The sequence below is a fragment of the Falco peregrinus genome, chromosome 1, assembly GCF_023634155.1.
Source record: "Falco peregrinus isolate bFalPer1 chromosome 1, bFalPer1.pri, whole genome shotgun sequence".
Taxonomy (NCBI): Eukaryota; Metazoa; Chordata; class Aves; order Falconiformes; family Falconidae; genus Falco; species Falco peregrinus.
Window position 1 is genome coordinate 112,552,231 of NC_073721.1, and position 21,613 is coordinate 112,573,843.

The following is a 21,613-nucleotide window of genomic DNA, read 5'->3' on the forward strand; positions in this document are numbered from 1 at the left end:
ACTTTAAGGAAGTACCACTAAATGTGATCAAAATTAGTTCCCATTGCCAAAAAAAATCCATTATGTGGGTTTGGTGTTTGTTTTCCGTGGAGGTATTGACCTCTCATTGCCAGCAGCAAGGCTGTGCTTGCCACTTGTAGAACTGTCAGTATAGATACAGCACGGAAAGTTGACTTATACTACTTTTGTAAGCATGATTTTATTGAATGCAAGATTATGTATTGCATAGATGAGAGTATGCAAGAAGCTAATTGTGTCTTCAAGTTCCATTGCTTTTTAGGCCTTTAATGATTATTGCTTTTGTTGTTGTTTCCTTGAAACAGCTAACTCGTGGCCAGTACTACATTTTAAGAAAGGAACCAGATTGAACTGCATGTCTGCACAAAACCTGGCAGACTAATGTCCTGGTCTGTGAAAATCTTGCAGATGTCATAATTACCAGGGTTTTTTGGTTGGTTTGCTTGGTGGTTTTTTTTTAATCTTGCTGTCCTCAAAAGTTGTACACTATCTCAGGAACCTTCCCAGAAATATGCAACCCCACAGGTCCTGTTAGCTCCGTTGCACTACTTAGGACAGAGGGATGTATCATTTTTTGAAGGAGGAAAACCCTTGAAATGAACAAACATCTTCCTTCATGCATTAAAATAACAGGATCTAAAAAGATAAAGATTATTTCTGGGAAGCAAGTATATAGCACTAACTCAGAAAAAGGTGTTATTTGTTTGTTTTTAATAGTGAGCAGGTTGCAAGTTTCTTTAAATCAGAGTCTGAGTTCATAAATCTTGAGACTGGAAGGGACTGCTTATTCTGACTTTCTACCTTCGGCATTTCATCCAGAAGTACCAGCGGGTAAGATAAAAAGATGACATAGACAACCATCTGGATACTATCAAATAGAATCTGTTCAGCCAAGCTATATAACAGTACTCCTTAAAGTCACATCATCAAAGGCTAATTCAGATGGCACTGAATTACCTTTCCTTAAGGTGTTAATTATTGCAGTAAGAGGTTTAAAGTAAGCTGTCTCGTTGTATTGCGGACAAACTTTGGACCCAATTTTGCTTATGCTTAAAAATTCTTGGGTGCATCCAACTAAAATAGTGATGCAAAATGTCATTTTTGTCCACTTAATTCCTCATTGATGTTTGTGGATGCAAAGCAAGTGTCTTAAGATTTTTTTTTTTTTTTTTGTATGAGCCTTCAGTGGCAAAAGGGAGAATTGCAAGACTGCATTTGTAAAACTTTTTAGCACCAGGTTTTTCTGTGGTGAAAAATGGGAAGTGGGGCAGGTGTAACTAAGTAGCATCAGAGAGGGAGTAAGTAAGTAGGAGGTTAACCAATCATTTGCTTCTTGGAAACCCATTTTAAGAAAGTGGAATTACACTAAGACAATTCTAGCATTAAATTCCACAGGTTTGCAGAGCTAGGGTACTGCGGTGGGGATTATCAGTTTGTGTGAGCCCATTTGTTTGTGTAGTCTCGTCCATTGGATGGACAAGCTATTTTTTGAATAATGCTTTTGGATGCAAAGCAGTCTCCGTAGCTTGACTTGGAACAGAGCAGCAGTCTCCTGATGGTGCAATTTGCTGCTCCAGATGCCTCATCTGCCCTGCTGAGGAGTTCAGAGGAGTCCCATCAATAGTGGGAAGGCTACTCTAGGTTAGCAAAGGTAGATTTGATGCTGTTCAGGCAGTTTAAAAAAGAAAAATCCAAGATCAGAATAGTTTCAGGAAATAAACATTAAGCTGAATTCTGGCAAAATGGTTTCTGCATTTTTATGTGCTTTTGGAAAGCTGCGAGCTGCAGGGCAGAATCTAAAAGTGTTCAACTGAAAGGCCATAACTACATAGCTCTGAATAACATCTTTGGAGCTTCCTTGCAGCCCTGGCAGTTTTGTCCGGCAGAAGGTAGGTGAGTGGGTTGCCCCTTCAGTGGAAGGTGTCTGGCTCTGTCAGAGCGGTCCTGTGACTGGGATACCTGCTGGCTGCAGGGTCCGACCCCAAGCTTATGGGCAGGTCAGAACATTCCTTCAAGTGATGCTCTCGGGTGTTTGGGTCAGACAGAACCTTTTCGGGGCCTTTGAATCAGTCTCAGGAGGCACGAAGCGCCAATGTCCGTCCCTTGTCTCCCTTCGTGCTGTAAGGAGGAGATCTGGGACTAGCTTTTGGTTATATTGGTAGGTGCTGATGATACCTTAAAGCATTTAAAGTTGGTTTGCTAGCAATCTTAAAAAAAAAAATGTCACCGGCAGAGAAAAGTCAGACAACACTTGCTGCTGCTTGTGTTTGGTAGCACCAGTGACAACCGCAGTGTGAAGAGCCCCACAAATGCTCTTCAGCACATAGACTGCCTAGTTCAACACAGGGTAGCAAGACAGAGAGAAACAGGAAGAAGAAACAGAGGTGATGGCACAGGTCTGTTGCGGAGGCAGCTAGCAGCAGAGGACTACAGCCAACAGCTAGTCTGAGGGCACTGGGACTGCCATTACTCATGTAAGAGACCGAAGTTATCTGCCTTGTACTTGTGGCACTTCACCACTTACATTCTGACATACTGTCAGTTTCTGGAAGATCATAAGAAAATCATTGTATACTCTGCAATCCAAAAAAGGATAATTAGCAAGAATTGTGGTGTAAACAGCCATTAAAAATTCATTATAACATCTTTTTAACTATAGTAAACATGTCTAGCAGTAGATTCTCTTATGACTTTGCTTTTTATATTTGTTGCCACACACTAAGTGAACTCTTGAACCCGATTTTTAAAATGATACGCTCCATATAATCACTCGGCAAGAAGGTTAAGGTTTTTTTCGGTAGTCCTCTGAAAAGAGATCAGTGCTGGTGAGCATGCTGGATCGATGGCCACGAAAACCAAAGCTGCTCGTGGCTGGAGCAGTTACAGTGTGGGAAGCAGCAGTGTGTAAGATCTGTTGAAGCAATGTGCCTTGGTCCTGCTACGGAGAAGGTGGTAGCTTGTCACTTGTCTTTTTTGGCCCTACAGCAGAAAGGCAGAAGCTCTGTGAAGCGCTGGCAGCTGTGCTTGGACACTGTCAGTACAAAGCTGCCATGTGTTTTTAGGGCTCGTTTGGAATATCTAGCACCTGAAATAAGTTTCAGCTTCTGTTCAGATAAAACATATCAAATATATTTATTAGCAGCTTTTTAGAACATTAGGTTCTCTTTCAAGTATTGGCTATTTCTGTCCTGATAGTATTTCCAACAAACCATCTGACCTTGAGCAAATTACTTAACCTTTGCTTCTTATTTCTCTGTTCATAAAGTGGGGAGATGATTGCTTGACTGCTTTGCTATTCTTAGTCTGGTTGTTAAATAATAAATGTTTGTTCTGTGGAAGTATGACAAGTTTTAGAACCAGTCTGCCAGTAGGTGCAAATGACATTGTCATTGGCATAGCCTTTTTTACTTGTATTAAGAGTATAGCCATCTATACATACTGAAAATATGGAAAGAAGTATTAAAATCAGTCCATGCTCTCTAAAATAGTAGTCTTGCAGAAACCTTGCAGCAGTGCCCCTGGCCTTCGGCTCCTCTTCGCCAGAACTTGGGGACAGAAATAACCTGTAATTCTGCCTTCGCTGTGGAAATATGAAGTAGTTCAAATCTGGGTGCCATTTGTCACTGTGTTTGTTACAGAAATTGTAACTCTGCTAATTGTTCCTAGTATATTCTTTCTCGATCTTTTTAAAAGTTTGGCCTGACTAAATACTTTCTTCTTTAAAACGATCCAGAAAAAAGCACGTTCCGTGGAGTTTTCCCATGGTAGTAATTCCTTTTGACAACTTTAGGATGAAACTTCAGTGACGTTTGTGACCTGGCAGTAGATCAGCAGTCAGAGAAAACCATGTAGAGAGAGCCAGTCCACCAAGGTCAGGACACCTTAAAATGATATTCTGTGATTCTGGAGGCTGACATTAACATCTCTAGGTTCTCTGGTTCAAGCAGGAACATGAATAAACTCATGTTATCTGTAACGCAGATTAAGTCCTTCACCACATTCTGTGTTGAACTGATCTTTGTCTTTTTGTGCTGAAAAAAGTTTCAGTGTCTAGTTAATGTCTCTCAGAATGAAACCAGATGTCAAAACCTGCTATTGTCATTTAAAAAAAAAAAAAAAAGAAGAAAACAAACCCCACAACATTTTGGCCATCCTGGTTTATTTCACAGCTATTTATTTGCTCAATCAAAATGCCTGTTAGAATGAAAAAGAAAGTTGCGTCTGTTCCTAAGAGATCTTTGTTCTCTTTCTGTATTAGGCAGCAAAAGGACAGATTCATTCTGAGCAGATCTATGCGGCCACTAATAACGTCAATATAAATAGATTGCTGGTTAATTAGTTTGTTACATATTTTGTGCATTTCTTTAGTGAATTATCTATATTTGGTAACTGTCAAAACAAAAATACTGGAGATTTCTGCTCCTTTATAATGTAAGACAAAAAGTCTTTGCTTAGCTGTGACTTGAGGTTTCTAATTCTTTGTTCTTAGTTTTTCTGTCTCAGAATCTAAGAGTACTTGGATATCTTAAGTATTTAATGTATTTTTGGTTAAACTGGAGTCAAGTTGTGAAAATAAGTATGAACACTGCTTGTTCCCCACCTTCACTGAATCTTCCTTTATTTAATATGGTTTCAATTACAGGAGATACAAATGCAACGTGTGAAGACGTAACAGAGGTGGTGCTTTGTGATGGCTTTACACCTCGGTCCTGCACGCAGTTCAGCATGCTCATGCATTTTTCTAATGCAGCTTCAAGAAACAGGGTTTATAAATAGCCTTTGGAGAATTAAACAGTCTTCATCTGATTTGATAGAACCAGTCAATCAAGGTCAGGAAACTTCAAGCACAATTTTTACTGAGATCCTTTCAAGTAGCGGAAAAGGATTCCCCAGACACTTTACATTCTGTATGGGTTTTAAAACTACTGTAGCATAAGCTTTAATGGGCTACGTACAAGGGGGAATTTGTCCAAGATGATGCTGGCATCACAGTCTTCCTTTTTATGCTGTGACTCTTCTCCAGTCTATTGGCCTATTTTTTCCACTCTATTGATCTTCTTGGGAGGTGGTGGTGGAGAAAATTTACAGTGTATTTTGTGTTCTTGTTTCTTTTTATTAATTTCCATATGCATCCAACTTAGCACAAAGGAAAAACTCAGGATGAATGAATCTTCTTCCTTGTCAGTAGTCAGTAGGGCAGCTGAAACATTCCTCCACTTTCTCAAATTCTGTTCTGATTGCATTAAGGAGTTTGGAAGTTTTGGTACTTTGTGAACAGTTGCAGTAACAGAGTTATTGCTGAATTCACCAGACCTTTAGCACTGAGAGCTGGTGGAGGTCAGCTGGGGTTGAAGAGGAGATTGTTTTTACCGAGGTTCTAAAGCAAGTTTTGAGAGTTTTAGAAATGTTTAGAGAAAACAGCCTAAACAAAACAGTGTTTAACAAATTTTTTAAACTAAACAAAACATTGTTTCCTGAATCTACTTGCACTGACTGTCACACTCCATCTCTTCGCTGCTGCTTCTTCAGTTCAAAGATGATTTTCTGTAAAGAGATTCAGTCTCATCTAATTAGCTTAGGTTTATCTAATTATCGCCCAGGTAGCATTACCTCTGTGAACTGCCTGTGACTCCTGGCTGCGTGTTACCTCTCCTGCTTTGAGGCAGTTCTTCCTCCCCAGGATGTCTGTGCAGCCACTGATGGAAGCTGGAGGAGTTGTGCAGAAAGCACTGCCTGGGGGCAGTGGCGTGAGGAAGAGTGGGTTTTGAATGAAAACTTGAAACAACATCACTGGCCAGCTGCTGATGCTGAGGTTGTGACAAAGCTGTAATCCTCAGCTGCCTTAGCTCTAGGGATGCGGTTTTGCTGGGCAGTCGCTGGCTCGCTTGCATCCTTTGGAAAAGGCTCTGCTAACATGATCCTGGTCAAATTTTTTTCTCTAACATTGTTAGGTTTTGGTTTGGTTTTTTTTGTAGGGTTTTTTTTGTTTGTTTTGGTTTTTTGGTGTGGTTGTTTTTTGTTTTTTTTTCAGTTAAGGGGGTTTGACAGACAGGGCCTGTGTAGCAGACCTTCTGCAAGTCAGGCAGGGCCCTTCCACACAGCCGCTTTTGCCAGGACACAGCAGATGCTTCAGCTGCAGTGGGCCCTCATGCTACTTCAGTCTATTTTGATGAAAGATGCAACATTTCTTCTAAAACCTCGCCCTTTGTGTTGTGCTCTGGCACATAAGGCTTGGAAGTGAGAGTTGAGTGGTGTCTTCCACCTTGGTGTCAGAGTTGTCAGGAGCATTTTGTGTTTTTCCTGGGATGCTTTTGCCGCACAGATTAGCGCTCACCATGCAAGGGGATCTTACCCGAACTGTGCCCTTTGGTGTGCTGCTTTGGCATTTGCTGTTTGAAACAAAAAGCAGCCAAGTTCCTTGAAGAAGAGGAGGTCTAATAAGTGCAAATTTTCTTGCAGCTGTAAATTTCCATCTCGTCATAAATAAATAGCTAATTTTCTGTAAATTATTTCTTTGAATAATATCGATCTTTTCAATAATGGCTTTGTTAAAGGAAAACCCAACAGTCCAAATGCTGTGATTTATGCAGGAAAGGAAGAACAGAGAATTTGACAAAATGGACCCATTAAGAAATATCTTTCTGGATATTTGGTCTGAGGATCACTGCTGTGTAAGCTGCTGTAGAGCCACACAGAAATCAGTGTGAGCAGATTTAACACCCCAAATGTTGTGGTTTGCTGCAGCTTATGAAAGCAACAAATCCAGTGTCTGTTACCTGGCTGCTGCTGAAAGTGTTTCTCTTGGCTCTGAGAAGGTCTGTTGCATCGCTGGTGGCCCAGTTTTGTGGTGGGTTTAGACAGCAGGGATTAAAGAGCCCCCGTGCTCTCCTGGTGTCCTTCCCCATGCAGCATGTCCTGCTGGTCCTCGCCTGGAGCCTGGGGTCAGGGAGGGGACCTGCCTGTTGGGCACAAAGCCAGCAGAGGGGAAGCAGGAGCTCACCTCTCACCAGCGCTGCTGCTAATTGTGTGCCAGCTGAAGTGAGGAGGATCTGGACGTGATCGGGTCGAGTGGGGAGCCCCAGTTTGAAGTGAAGGTTTAGGTTTTTAGCTCTCTGTTCTGCTTGTTGCTTAAGTAAACTGCCAGGTCTCACTACTTGCTGGTCCCACTCTCTTCTTTTTCAAAAGGTTATATTGGCAGTGAGACACCAGTAAATTAACTGTAATCCAAGAGCTGTATTCTGACTTAAAAAGAGATCGTGTGAGTCTTTGACTCTGCACAGATGGTGCACCACCTCACGCGTTGCTTCTGCAGCATCTGGAAGGAAGACCCTTTTGCTCCTTGGTGCATGGCTTTACTTGCACTGCTGCTGAGCAGGGCTGAGCATGTTAACACAACTGATTTTCCTAGTATCGCTAAGTCCATGTAGCTGGTTTCAGGTGACCAAAAGCTAGTTTTTATGTAGCCATCGCTGTTTGCATACACCGGGTAAAACTCCCCCTTGTGTCTGGTCCTCAGCTGGTATCCTCCAGAGGAGTCATCTAGCATCACTGAGATTCATGTTAACTGAATGTCTTGTCTTTAGTACCTGTTCAATAACTCTGATTCCCAAAGGAAACAAAAAAATACATAGGTGTATAGGTAGATTTTAAAATGTCTTCATTGAAGTTTGACGCTTAACTTTCACTACATAGTGGATCACAGGATCAGATCTGCCATGACATTTTGTTACAGCATAGCTGTTTTTTGACACTGTGTTCTCAGAGGTGGGAACTGGACTCTAATGAACATTCCTTGTGTCAGCAGTGTTTGCTTTTTTAGAATCTGGGTCTGCAGTTATTATCATGCGTGCTCTGAGAAGATAAAAGTGTTCATGTTACATGCCTGGTTACAGAAGTGATCTGTTATTGACGTTTTTCCAGATTCTGCTTTTGTTGCATGTGAATTTTGTAATGGTGATATGTGCTTTCTAGTGTGTAATGGTGTGCAAATAAAATAGAAAATTATGTTTCTAGGCTCAGAGCGCTCACAGTCACATTCTTTCACATAGTAAATATTTTGTTTATATTATTTAGGAATACACTGTCAGGTGACAGATTTTAGCTGTCAAGCTCAACTCCTGTTGTTTGCTTTTTCTCCCCCTGCCTTCCCCTGCCCTTCTGTTTTTTTTTTTAAACCAAAACACCTTTGTTATCTAGCAAGAAGTTGAGAAGTTTACAGACCTAGAGAAACTCTACCTCTACCTTCAGCTGCCTTCGGGTCCCAACAATGGAGATAAAAGGTACGTGTGTGAGTGTGTAAACATGAGCAGCTAGTACTGAAAACTTACTTCTTGTGGCGCTTACCTGCTGAGGAACCATTCTGTTTGGTAGCAGAAGCAGTCTTTATGAAGCATTAAGGACTCTTCATTTCCTGAAGAATTTTATTTATTTATTTATTTAAACTTTGGAATTTTTAGTGCCCGAATAGCTTGCAAATATGAATCTCCTAAAATGCAAGAGTCCCCAGAGAAAGTGTAATCATTCCTTTGCTTTTTATGTGGGAAATGATGATACAGCAACACAAATGTGATGGTGAGGGAAAGAAGGAACTAATGGTATTTCCAGGTAACATTTGTTTGACTAAGGGGAGGTCTAGAAAACCAACCTGCAGGTCACAGCATCGCAAACTTGGTATATGTTCCCAGTAGGTATAGGCAGGCAGGTGCCTACAGGAAGCACTGAGCATCTGCTGGGAAAGTCGGGTGTTTCCAAAGGGCAGCTGGCAAACAGAGTGGGCAGAAGCCTGGAGGTGGTCTAGTAAGGAACAATACATTTAAGAGCGGGGGAAGTAGGTGAACTCTCACCCATCACTGTGTATGCGTGGCTGTGTATCCATCAGGAACCGAAGCGTGGAGTCTCTTAAATTGTGGAGGAAAAAGGGAGCTAACAGCTGCCACTGTCTTGAGGAATAGCTAATTGTGTGAGATACTGGTCCTCGTTGTTGCTGGTGTTTCTTAACGTGTGTAGCCAGACAATTATTAGTCTTGTAAGTGAGGAGGAGCTATGGAGCGGTCTTCATTGGCACTGCTTCTTCTTTCACTAGCGATCAGATCTCCATGTCGTCCAGCCGTGCCCAGCAGATGCACGCCTTCTCGTGGATACGGAACACCTTGGAGGAGCACCCCGAGACATCCCTTCCCAAGCAGGAGGTTTATGATGAATACAAGTGAGTGCTTCCAAACTGGATCTACGCGTGTGGCTTTAGCCAGTATGGATAGTTCTGTGACACCGACTCTAAAACCACTCCATGATGTACAAGTGCACAGAGCAGAAAAAGGCCCTACGTACTAACATACCTGGGAACGTACTAGTTACAGTGAGGGGAATTGTATTCTGCTGCTGGAGATAAGACTGTGATGTTTAAATTGTGCATTACATATGCTGAAGGAAAAGTGCAAGTATTTCTTAACAAGTAAATATCTGTATGAATATTGGTTTTTGTTTTGTGGGCAAAGCGGCACAGGTAAAAAGCACCAATTACTGCTTTACAGTACATGTTGGTCTGCTTGTATATACACACGTGTATGTCTGCCTTAACAAGGATTAGGGGTGGAATTGTGCCTTCTGGAAATGCAGCTATTTTGCACATAAGACCTAGCCGATAACATCTTTCGTTCCATAATAATGCATAAATATTGGACCTTCCTGCAGCAAACCTGATTTCTACAGAGGCACAATATATCTGAATATGTATGAAAGCAGTAACCAAGGCCACTGCGAGTCTGTGTTGTCAGGTCTCAAAGCTACCATGTAACAAGAAAGCGATTAGAAGCAAGGGAGAGGGAGCTGTCTGATGGGAAGTTGGATTTGAATTCATTTGCGGAACATTCCCCACGGAGGAGGGGGGGGAAATAATCATCCTTAGCCCAGTTGCCTGAAGATGAATAACAGATTTATGATCTAGTATGAATATTTCCATAATCTGACCGATTACAGTAATTTGCAGCCAGCTGAATCCCTTCACCTCCTAAGTGCCTACAGGATTCAGCCCCAATCAGTAACTGTTATTGCAGGGTTGCCTTCTGCAAATACCTCCTTTTAATTAACTCTCTCTGGTCAAGTTTTTTTTACTCTGAGTGAGCTGAAACATGATGGCATTCGCTTGCCTGGGGTTGATAAACATGCACACACCTATTTCTGAAATCTGGCCATGGACCGGAGCGATGACGCAGCCTGGAAATAGAGCCAATGGCACAGACGTGCCGGGGTGGCCAATCCCCGAGCAGCAGCCGCTCGCGCAGACACAGCAACAGCGGCAGCTGCTGTGCGGGAGAGAGATGGAAGCGTTATTCTTAAATATATTTCTTATTAAATAATTTATGGCCTGCTTCAGCAACAAATCTGCTTGGCTTCCATGCTGTGCCAAGCTGCAGATGCCCAGAAAAATCATCATCTACAGATTGTGGAGTGTGAAATTTGGATGGCTTTTGTATGTAGCTGCATCAAGTATTTGTGTATTGTATTTTTTCCCCTAACAAAATAAGGGTGGTAAGCAAATATTCAGGAAAATATCAAATGTTTGGAATCTGTTCTCCTTTGAAAGCATCTGTTCTGTTTTTAAAACATTCAGTTTCTTTGAATATTTTCCTGAGTTATTCTTGCACACCAAAGGAAAAGTAGTCTTCGAGTGGGAGGTGGGTAACAGGCATACAAATACATAAGGGTTAGTTTTGGTACGTCATTTTTCTTTACCTAAGGGTGTTGAGACCTCTCAAAACTCACTTCTGTCATATTAACAAGGTAGCGTTTCTCTCCTCTGTGTGCAAAGATAGATGTTGCATGAGCTCACAGTGAGCAAGCTTGTGCACTCTGTACATATAAATCCATAGCAAGGCTTCAGAAGACTGCCGCATCATACCAACATCTCAATTCCTGCTGGAAATTTTCATCAAAATAAATCTTGCCAAAACTACTGGGCTTCTGCATCACCTTTCATGTGGTGTTTTGGTGGGGGGTTTTTCCTATGAAGAGGGAAAGACGGAAGCTTGCACTCCACACAAGTCTACCGTTGGCAAGTGTTGGTAGTGCTTCCAGTTCCTCCATGTTTCAGCAGCCTCTTCTTGCTGAGTTTATACAACACAGTGACTCTTTATATTTTCTTACTCTTCTATTTAATTGTGAATTCACGTCTGTAACTGGATAAAAGTGAATGGATTCATCTCTCTTTTGAAAAGGATAAAATAAATGAAAAATGCATCATGACAGAAGGCAGTAGCACTTGGGAAGGTTGAGAGTTTGCAGCTGAATTTCAGAAAGGAGGTAATAACTAGTTCTCTCTTGGTGCTGCGCTGCTGCTTGCACTGACAGAAGACATTGGGCTGTAAGAAGCTGTGTTTCTGTTGGCACACATGGTTCTTCTGCCAGCTTCCTTTGGGAGTTATGGGGACATACAGACTGGAAAATATTGTGGGAACTCATGGGAAGCTGCCTGATGTGTTATCTAGCCTGCAGAAAGTGGATGCTGCTACCCGTCAAATCCTTTCAATATTTTCTTGTAAGTCGGTTTTGCTTGGGTGTCTTCTTATTAGTAAACACCCTTCTGGAGGCAACTGGGTGTAGGTTTAGCTGAGTTGAGAGAATTAAGATTTTGAGTCTTAAGTGCAGTCCTGCGGTACTTATGCAGACAAAATCCCTGTTTGCCCACAAAATTATTTGTTGAGCCTTCAGTAAACACTTGGCTCCTCTTATCTTGCTTCTACTGCAGTGACACAAGGAAAGAAAGTCTTTTAAGTCTGGTGCCCTGAAGATTCACTTGATACGATTAATGTGGATTAGGAGGTCTTTGAGTCATGCCATATCTCTTTCCTTTAGTCTGTAAATCATTAATCCTTGCTTTACTGGCTGCTGGGCTACTTGATGCCACCTGATGCGTAGATTATGTGCGCTAAGTGTTAAGAATGTTAACCAACAAGTTAGAAGAAGCTAGCACAGAAGAGGGCGGTAGGTATAGGAATACCATGTCTGTTAAATAAGACATATACTAATCTTATTTGATAGCACTTAACCAGAGTTTTTGAATAAAACTCCCTGACAGGAACAGGATGGGACCTATTGTGTTGTAAAGTCCAGTCCTCTCTCAAGCAACAACCTGTATTCCTTCTAAAAGCCAATCAAACTCCATTTAAAATAGTTGTTTCCCACCTCTGCTACTGCTTTTGGGAGTCTGACTTGCAATTTCATTTCTCTAATGATTTTCAGCCATCTGGATTCCATCCTACCTGATTTTTTGGACTAATTTCTGTGCCAGCGTTGTTCATCACCTTAATGAGAACCTACCTCTTCCTAAGGTTCTTAGCTCTAACCCATTTTTAGAGACCAGTTGTTCTGCTAGATTGGATAAGCCAAGATCTTTGTTTTGTTTCATGCAGTGGATTCTTTATCATTTGCTGTTTGTAGTGGGTTTTCTGCCCATGGCTGGGATGCATAGCCTGACCTGTCTTCATTGGCTTTTTGGCTAGGTTTTTTTTGTGTGCGTGGTTTAATTCAGGTATGCTCCCAGTGTATTTTATATCTTCAGTACATTTGATTTGAGGACGTTACAGGAAAATAAAAAGCCTTTTTTCCTTATCTTGTAGGGGAGCTCTGTACAAAGGAACATAAGCAACTGCATGTTCATTTTCATTCCTGTCTCTGTGTAAACCTTCCCTCCCCCCATCTATTTCCCACCCACCCTTCAAATAAGCAAAACAGCTCCTGGGCTCAGCAATGTGCCAAGAGTGCAAGTAGCAGAGAGAAGAGCTTCAGGGAAGAGACTCCTGGTATGTGTTGTCAAGTCAATGAGAGACCACAGATGGACACGGAGGGTTCTCGGCTGAGCCAGGAGGAGGAGGGGCCATATGGGATGATCTGTCTGAAAACTGAAATTACATGATGATAATAATAATAGCTCAGAAATCACAAGCTTGCAGGAGCTGCCAGGATGGATATGAGGGGACCGTGTAACTGTGTGTTTTGCTGCTAGCAAGTAATTGTCTTGAAACAGATGTGCTAGACTTGAGGAACAGATTATTTTTTTTTCTTATTTTATTTATTTATTTTCTCCTAGGGAGAGAGTAACTTTGACTTTAAAGTTGATTGATTGGTAGGTCCCTAATCCTGTTGTTTTGCTGGGTTATTGTTTAAATTTTATTTTGCTGACATGATCTTTGACTGAAACTCAACACTGCTGACTGTGGTAGAGACGTTCAGAGAGCCCTCCTTTGCACACTGGTTGAGGCTTAAAGTCCTGTAATCAGCATCAGTAAGTGACAAAGACCCACCTGTTAGGAATTTTCAGAGTAAAGTTGAAATCCATTGGAGCCTGACAAGATGCCAAGGGGAAAACAAAACACACAGGGATCTATCTGTTACGTGTAAAGCCATGTCTGATTCCTAAGAGGGTGCAGTGAGGCAGGTGAGGTATTCCTTTGTAATAACTTCAAAGGGACATATCCAAATCCAGATTCTGTGACTGACATGCATTGAAATTAAAGACGTTAATATATAAATTGGATAAAAACCTCGTGGTGTCCCATATAAAAACCTAGATTAATGGCTGACTCTATACCAGGTTGTAGGCAGCATCTCCTGGTTTCAAGAGCTCTCAGTAGCTGGGGAAAGGAGGTGTACACAAGCTTTGCAGGGAAAGGACAGAACCAAATAGCATGAATCTTGCTGTTTATCATGGTCAAAATCATTACATTTGTGGTGGTGCTCTCCAGGTGGAGGATACCTACATACTTTCTTACTGTTTTTCTGCTCTCCTGATGATGCCCACATGGGGCCGTGTACAGTCACCTCTTCAGAGGCAGATTGGTTTTGTACATTGCTGGTAGGACTTCTCCAGGGGAAAGGAGGTCATTGCTATCTGATGCTGACCCCCTGACCTTAGTAAACTTGAATGAGAATGCTGTAACTGTACTTTTGGGGCCTTAGCACATTAACATCTGTGAAATACTGCAGGGCTTTTGAACAGAAAGCAATAGGGCATTCATATCTTTGTGCAGCCTTAAGCACTTGCTGCACAGGTGAACCTTCCAGAGCAGTTCTTGATTTTTTTTTTCTCCTCTGCTTTCATATGTTTGTGATTTTCCAGAACACTCACATTTAGCAGTGAAATCAATTCTTCTTCTTCTTCTCTGTCTCGAAGAGATACTTTTTAAATGTCTTGGATGTTGAAACAAAATTCCTTCTGCTGTTTTTGAGATAAGCGTTCATTTTACTAGAATAAACAAACTTAGCAAAGTAATTACCTTTTGTTGCTCTGTTCCCCTATATCATAAGGTTGTATACTCAGTCACATGAAGGTCGACATTTGCAGAGGCAGTTGAAATCCCTGTTAATTTAGGACTGTTAATGAATATAAGGATGGCTGTAACTAAGCAGCTCTCCTCATTCAGTAGTGATACAGTGGTAAGAAGACTTAAGTCCTCACTACATGTTTATGTTACGCCCATAAAGGTGAAGCTGGTTCCCTAGGAAGGTATGTTTTATTACATTTAGTTCTGTTAAGCCTTGTCAAATTGAGGTTGTGTAGGCAAAATCTTTCTCTGGACGCTGATCAATGTCTTAGCTACTGCTTTTGAAATATTCCTGCAGGACTTCAGGCCTATCCACACTCAAGCCATACTTCTGCCTAGAACAATGTCCCTGCTTTTATTATGTCCTAAAATAAGTGAATTGAGACATATGCTGCGAACTGAGTTGTGGAGTAAATCTTAACTGTGCTCTAGATAATGCCACTACTTGTTATGTCTCCATATGACTTGCCTTTGAACTCAGTAGAGAACAAGGCAAAAACTATGGTATTAATAGCTCTGTTTATACATTTTTAATGCATTCAATTCATTGTGGATAGCTTCATTAATGTTAAATGTGGTTCTAAATATGGATTGGGTATAAGTGTTTTCTTTTGAAAACCTTTGATGAAGTCTAGCGTGCAGGCTGGCCGCTTGTATTAACTTTGATTCCATTCACACTTTTTCTCTTCATTGCAGGAGCTATTGTGACAATCTTGGCTACCACCCGTTAAGTGCTGCTGACTTTGGAAAGATCATGAAAAATGTCTTTCCAAATATGAAGGCCCGTCGTCTAGGCACAAGAGGCAAATCAAAATATCCTTTGCTAGAACGCTTCTCGGTAACTTCTGCACTTGCCTGGAGAACATCTGTCATTATGGCTTAACTACCAGCTAAATGTAGAAGTAACGTTCAATAAAAAATGCAGACACTTTCCCAATGCTCTTTTAAAAATTACTAATTGTGGTAGTGTTAGGTTGCAAGATACAGCTTTGGAAACAAGTACTTAAATAGGTTCTAATGCTTGGTTGTCACAGCAGCGAGGAATCAAAGAAGTTTTATGGTTTAGTACAAAGGGAGATACTGGAATAGAGGAACTGGCCTTATATATGTGCAGTAACTAATATTTTGTTGGTAGTACAGCTCAGACTTATCAGAACGTGTCTTGCTTTTGTATTATACTTGTGCACACCAGTAATTAAAAAATTAGTTTTAAAGCCAAAGATCCTTTGTAAGCGGTACTTACAGGTATTTCGTAAGACTGCCTCTTCTCAACCATTAGTACTCTGGAAAGAGAAAAGGGAACTGGGAAGTTGTCACAAAAGCTGACTTCAGACTTGGAAGGCGTAATTCGAGTCTTGTCCTACCATCAGAGCAGGGAGACTGCTTCCTTCACTGCGTGGTGCCAACCTCCTCAGATAGGAAAGGCAGTTAGAGGGCGAGAGTGGCTCAGGTGGGGGAGCGCTGTCTCTGTCTTGACTGCAGAGCCTTGTTCCCCGTGCGCACAGTGGGAATCGGCTCACTTCCCTGGGTTAGGGAAACAGTCCATCCCAGAGGAGGTGCAAAAACACTACCCCGTTTAACTGTGAACTTAATAGAAACCTTAACTTTAAAAAATGCATCTTGTCATAGTGTACCTAGAGGGGGGTATCTATCAGTCCTAAATTGCTATTTCAGAATTATTAAAATGTGACCTTATCTCACACTTGCCTTAATACCTACCCTCCTTACATTTATTTTACTGTGATTATGCTCCATCCAAAGTAGTGCAAGCAAATGCAAACTCCATGGTGTAGGAAAGAGAAATACAGACATATTTACAGAATGTGAAAAAATAGTGATCCTGAAAAGGATTTATGTGTCACAGAGAAGAGACAATGTATGTGAACTCCCAGAGTAATGCTGTGGAGAGGAAAAAAGGCTGGTTTGATTTTTAGATCCATAAGCAAGTGACTAAGAGTAAAGGAGGGAGTATATTGTTATGTACTAATTTGATAAGATCAATGTAAGAACGAGTCTGGGTATTTGTGTCCATGTTTTTATAGAAGAATTATCATGGGTGGGGAGAGACACAAAAATTGTGTGAAATCTTAGGAAGAAATGTCCTTATCAGTCACTTTATCTTGTCATGGGGAACTTCTTCACTTTGTGGAAGTCCCTTAGGAGAAGAAAATGTCAGGAAACTTGTCAAAGAGCCAAAAAAGAACAACTCACAATAAAGTAAAACCTAAATTTGAAACCCAACTTATAATAAAGTAAACCCTAAATTTGGAAACACATTTTTTAATGGTGATTAACTTTTACACATGCATTCTCAGTCTTCTTTTGGGCCTGATTTAGGAAGAGAGTGTAGTTCAAATTCATGTTCATTATTTAAATATTGAGTAACTAATTGAAACTACTTGGCATGGTTTAGTGGTTCATCAAACGAAACTCTTTAGGCCCAGCCTCACTTGCTCCTCTGGGTAGATGGAGAAGCCCCATGACCTGTCCAAGAAGGCAGCAGTCTGTAGGCTCTTGGTTCTGCTGGCTGTGAGAGACGATGTTAATTTTTGTTGAATTAATGTTGTTGAGTTTGCTTATGAGTTGTTGAGTTTGCTTTAAAGCTTATGAGGGCTATCGCAGGAATTTCTTCCCTTCCCTGCTGTCCCCCACTGACAGGCAGACAATTTAGACCTTAATTCTTGTTCACATATTGCTACAGTGGACTGAGGAAGAAGGCTTTTGTGCATATGCCAACACTGCCCAACCTTGACTTTCATAAAACTGGAGATGGGGTATGATATATACTTGTGTATTTACATATCTTTCTGCAACTTAACATTTATTATGCTGTTTTCCTGTCCCAAGTTTTCAAAACGAAGTGAAGAGCTGTGTAGTTTTTAAGATTTTTCTTTATGATACTTATATTCTGAACCAGTTTGATGTTTTTCTGTAATACTTGGAACGAATTGCAGTGCTATGAAGGAAACAATAATTGAGGAGGTGAAGCAGAGTTTCACAGTGTTGCTACCCACAAGCTATATCTGTCTAACTGATTCTGGTTTGGGTTTACTGTATTGTTTTTTTTAAATAAAAGTCAATGCTAGGGAAGAGGAACCCCAGTGAAAGAAGCAGTTCCTGGGTGACAGTGGCTGCTGAGCTGACAAGACTCTGGATGCAGACAGCATCAGTTGGTGGTGGTCTAGATAATAGGATCGTCACTGCAATTTTCTTCCAGAAATATCAGCTCCATATAATGCCTTTGGAAACAACCAGTAGATTAATGTTAAGACATTAATTTTGAATGATACTGATGATGTGATCTCATTCTCCCAATTTAATGAAAAACTGCGAACATACTTTTTATGTGTTTCTGATCATCATTTGCTCTCTATTTTTGTTTTAATGCCTTAATGACCCTTCATAATTAACCTTTCCTTGTTTGTTTGTTTTAGTTGGATGGGGCAGAGCCGACTGGGCAGCTGCAAAGTGCTGATGAGGAAGTCGTCTCTGCAGCCTGCCGGCTGGTTTGTGAATGGGCGCAGAAAGTGCTGAGCCAGCCTTTTGATACAGTCTTGGAATTGGCTCGTTTCCTTGTAAAAAGTCACTATATCGGTACCAAGTCAATGGCAGCTTTAACAGTAATGGCAGGGGCACCGGCAGGTAATGAGATAAGTGTTGAATCAGTGTAATAGGGGATTTTTTTTTGATAATATCTTGGTTTGAGAAAGCACATCAGGACATACTTTAAACACCGACTGAGCATTTGAGCATACATTTACGTGATTTTAGTCCACGTTGCAGCAAACTAATTTTTTTGCTGGTAGTCTAGGTGAAGAGAGCTAAAATAAGCTTGGGTCTCGGTTTAATGTGTGATCCTCCTGTTCCTCCACTGAGGACCCTGGTCTTTTAAAGCACTTCAGGGCATGTGAGTAATTGTGCTGTTTGCTAGATTAGGAATTCGGTGCTGGTGCTGTGCTTGTTTGTAGACAGACTGCTGGTGTAGCTGTGTTTCTGTCTGATAACTTGCCCTAATTTAGAAACAATTGTCTGTCTTCATTTTCTTTCAAGAGCAGATTTTCTTATGGCATTTCTGGTGTCAGGTGCAGATTCTCCTGAGGTGTTTGATCAGTGTCAGGTAGTACAAGTATGTCAACTGCTGCTGCTGTTGATCCCATTAGAAATAAGGGCTTGAGGGGCGTTCTCCAGGGGCAGTTGTGTGACTGAGATTCCAGCACTGGATTTCAAATCTTCATTAAAGACTGAGGTAAAGAGGAAGGGTTATTTTGTATTCTGCTACATCAGACTGAATTCCTGTTCTGTTTGGTCTCTAGGTTGGTTGTACATTTTTGTGTTCTGTTTCCCTCTTCATGCTCAAAATCAGTCACTTAATCATTTAAAGTGGGTTTTCTATGGCTGTGGATGGAGTAAATTACAAAAAACGAAGGATGAGAAGTGCAGGTGCACAACGTGCTCCCCAGACTTCCCTCTGGGGAGTTCTGCCCAGGCCTGTCAAGCAAAATGTGTTTAGATCAAGGCAGATCTCTTGACTTGAGGCAGGTGATTTCAAATGGAAACTGGTGGTCAGGGCTGTAGGTTGGGGTGATCCCATTTAGATCACGTTCTTTCTCCTTCCAGCTCTTCCTTTTATTGCAACCTGGAACTGACAGGTGGCAGTGGCAGGTTTTGCAGTCTGTGTGCTCCTCGTTTACACATCGTTGCTTGGCTTCACTGGTTCTGCTTGCTGTGCTGCTAGAAGGAACACTAGGTGTATGCACAGCTCTTCAACTGATGAACCTTCTCCCCCTTACTTCCTTCAAGAGAAGATGGTTTCCTTCATGGAAAAGGGCGGTTAATTTCAAGTGCACGCCTCTGTGGCTTGAGTAGTCATTTTGGGAGAGGTTTTTTTTTTCTAGAATGACAAATAAAATATTCCCGTTCCTCTATATCACAAGGAACTACAGTGTCTCTGTGCATTAACTGAGGAAAAAGCAAACCTTTACCCTCCAAAGAAAAAATTGGGGTTTTTTTCTTATAAATGTTACTTGCCTTCAGTATTCAGCTCATCTAGATTAATTGTTTTGCAGTAATTGCAATACATTTGGGCATTTCACTGCTCTGTAAAGAAGGAATTGTGAAAGCAGAGATGCGGTAGTGTTCAAGCTATTGTGGTACATGCAGACGACTGCTGAGAGGGTAGGCTCCCAGACCACAGTTCCTAAGCATGTAATGGGTATCTAAACTGAAATACTTGCCCTAAAGTGTTGTCAATTAATTTACAATTAAGAGTTACTTTAAAAATGATGAAGCCTTCGATGTGTAAATGAAACAGTGTTAAAGCATTTTTAGAGGGGCAGTTCAACAGGGTTCATTGGGCACTGAGAGAGCATGCTAATCCTCTTTGACTGTTAATAAACAAAAGATTATAAATGTGATGCGATTTTGTAAGGGAAATAGGTACCAGCTGCACAGATGAGACTAATTCCCTGTTGTTCTCCCTGGAAGCACCACTTGCTTGCCTGGGATCAGCAAAGGCATTGTCTCTACAAAAAATGTTCTCCCGTTCTAATTTCCATTTCCACCACCACCACCCCTTTTCCTTCCTTTTTTCTTTTTTTCTTTTTTTTCCCCTGGACACTTTTCTTGCCCTGCTTTCACCATTATCCCTGATCACACACAGCTTGTGATCCATTCTGATACTAGATGCATTGTGTTTAATGCCTTGGCATAATATCATCTGCTCAGAGCTGCTCCTCTGTGACACAGACCCACAGCTTTCTGGAAAGATTTTTCATTTGTGAAGCTGCCTTAGACACTGATAACAAAACAAAAACAATTGTAAAGCCTCCTCTAAAGCATATCTGCTGCCCTCTGCTGTCAGTTAAAGGAAATGCATCGTTTTTTCGATGTTGCTGACACAAAAGTGGCCGTTTGGGATTACTAGAAACAAGATGCCAGTTCGTAGTGGTTTTAGCAGCTAATGCCCAACTCGTCTAACAGAGAGAGGTTTTGCCACAAATGTGGAAATAAACGGAAACACTGCATAGGTTTGAGCATGAATGGGTTGGAGCAATTTGGATGGGAAGCACCTTGTGGAGGAGGTATTCCCAGGCTGGTTGTTGAGATGCCTGCCCTGTGTTCTGTGCGGTTAGATACAGAGTGGCACTACAGCAGACCAGGTATGTGTGGTTACAATTCATTCTTCTTTTGTATTCAGGAATAAAAGGGATCCCCCAGCCCTCAGCTTTTATACCTACTGCTGAAAGTAATTCCTTTCAACCGCAAGTGAAAACTCTGCCATCTCCTGTTGATGCCAAGCAGCAGCTGCAGCGTAAGATCCAGAAGAAGCAGCAAGAACAGAAACTGCAGTCTCCTTTGCCAGGAGAGTCTCCAGCAAAGAAGACGGAAGGCTCTGCAACCAATGGTGTGACCAGTATATCTAATGGAAGTCCTGCAATTCTGTCTCCTCCGCCTATTGGCATTGTTGTGGCAGCTGTCCCCAGCCCAATACCGGTAATGCTCTCCAGCAGTTCTCTAGAGAAACCACCTTACAAAAGGGTTGTACATTGCAGTGGTGTCAGTGGGATAGAGAAACTGGTTCCGCTCAAAGGTTTGGGTCCCTCGATGCTTTTCTGTTCCAGTGACTGTTTTACCACACGAGTTTCAAGATCGATACAGAGGCAGCAGATTTCTGATCACATAGCATAGGCCAAGTAGGTCTTTGAAGTTGTTGACAGTGAGATTTCAGCTAGCAGCAATTAAGGTTATACATGGGAATAATTGCCCTTGAGATGAAGTTTAACCAGACGAGAGAGCTGCCACCAGTCATGTGGGTCACTGAGCCCCTGACGTGGAATCTAAATTGCCTTTCATTGGCCCAACGCATTTAGTGACAGCAACAATTTTATTTTTGCATGAGTGTCAGTAGTATGGAACATCTTTGTCTTTCAGCCATACAGAACTGGGCTGGGGGAGGCGGGGGAGGTTATTTGTTTTTAAGATGTTAGCTGTGTTGTTAATTTCAATAGGTAAGCCGATTTTTCTGCCTGATAGTGGGTTTGTATTTCACTGGCTTTTGAAACCGTAACAATGAGGACTGTTTGAACACATCCTCTCCTCTTTAATCTTTGTATGTCTGTCTTTTTGTTCTGTGTGGTGAAGGATTGTATGAGAATGACCCTTTCCATCAGCAGAAGAGCAGACTAGTGTGTAGACCAGTGCCTCATGCCTTAAAAACTGAGGCCACATACCTGCGTACCAATCCTTAGGCAGACAAATATAAATTTTCTTGTGTGTAG

General features: G+C 41.5%; 1 protein-coding gene across 1 annotated transcript in view; it reads left to right on the forward strand.

Moving 5' to 3' along the window:
• Positions 1-21,613, forward strand: part of RFX7 (regulatory factor X7) — a 48,322-nt gene that overhangs the window by 22,328 nt on the left and 4,381 nt on the right. Inside the window, exons 3-8 of the mRNA XM_055808747.1 lie at positions 8,215-8,297; positions 9,101-9,223; positions 15,033-15,149; positions 17,026-17,110; positions 17,771-17,978; positions 20,533-20,828. Of these exons, the coding sequence (XP_055664722.1) occupies positions 8,215-8,297; positions 9,101-9,223; positions 15,033-15,149; positions 17,026-17,110; positions 17,771-17,978; positions 20,533-20,828 (912 nt within the window). The remainder of the gene's footprint in view (positions 1-8,214; positions 8,298-9,100; positions 9,224-15,032; positions 15,150-17,025; positions 17,111-17,770; positions 17,979-20,532; positions 20,829-21,613) is intronic.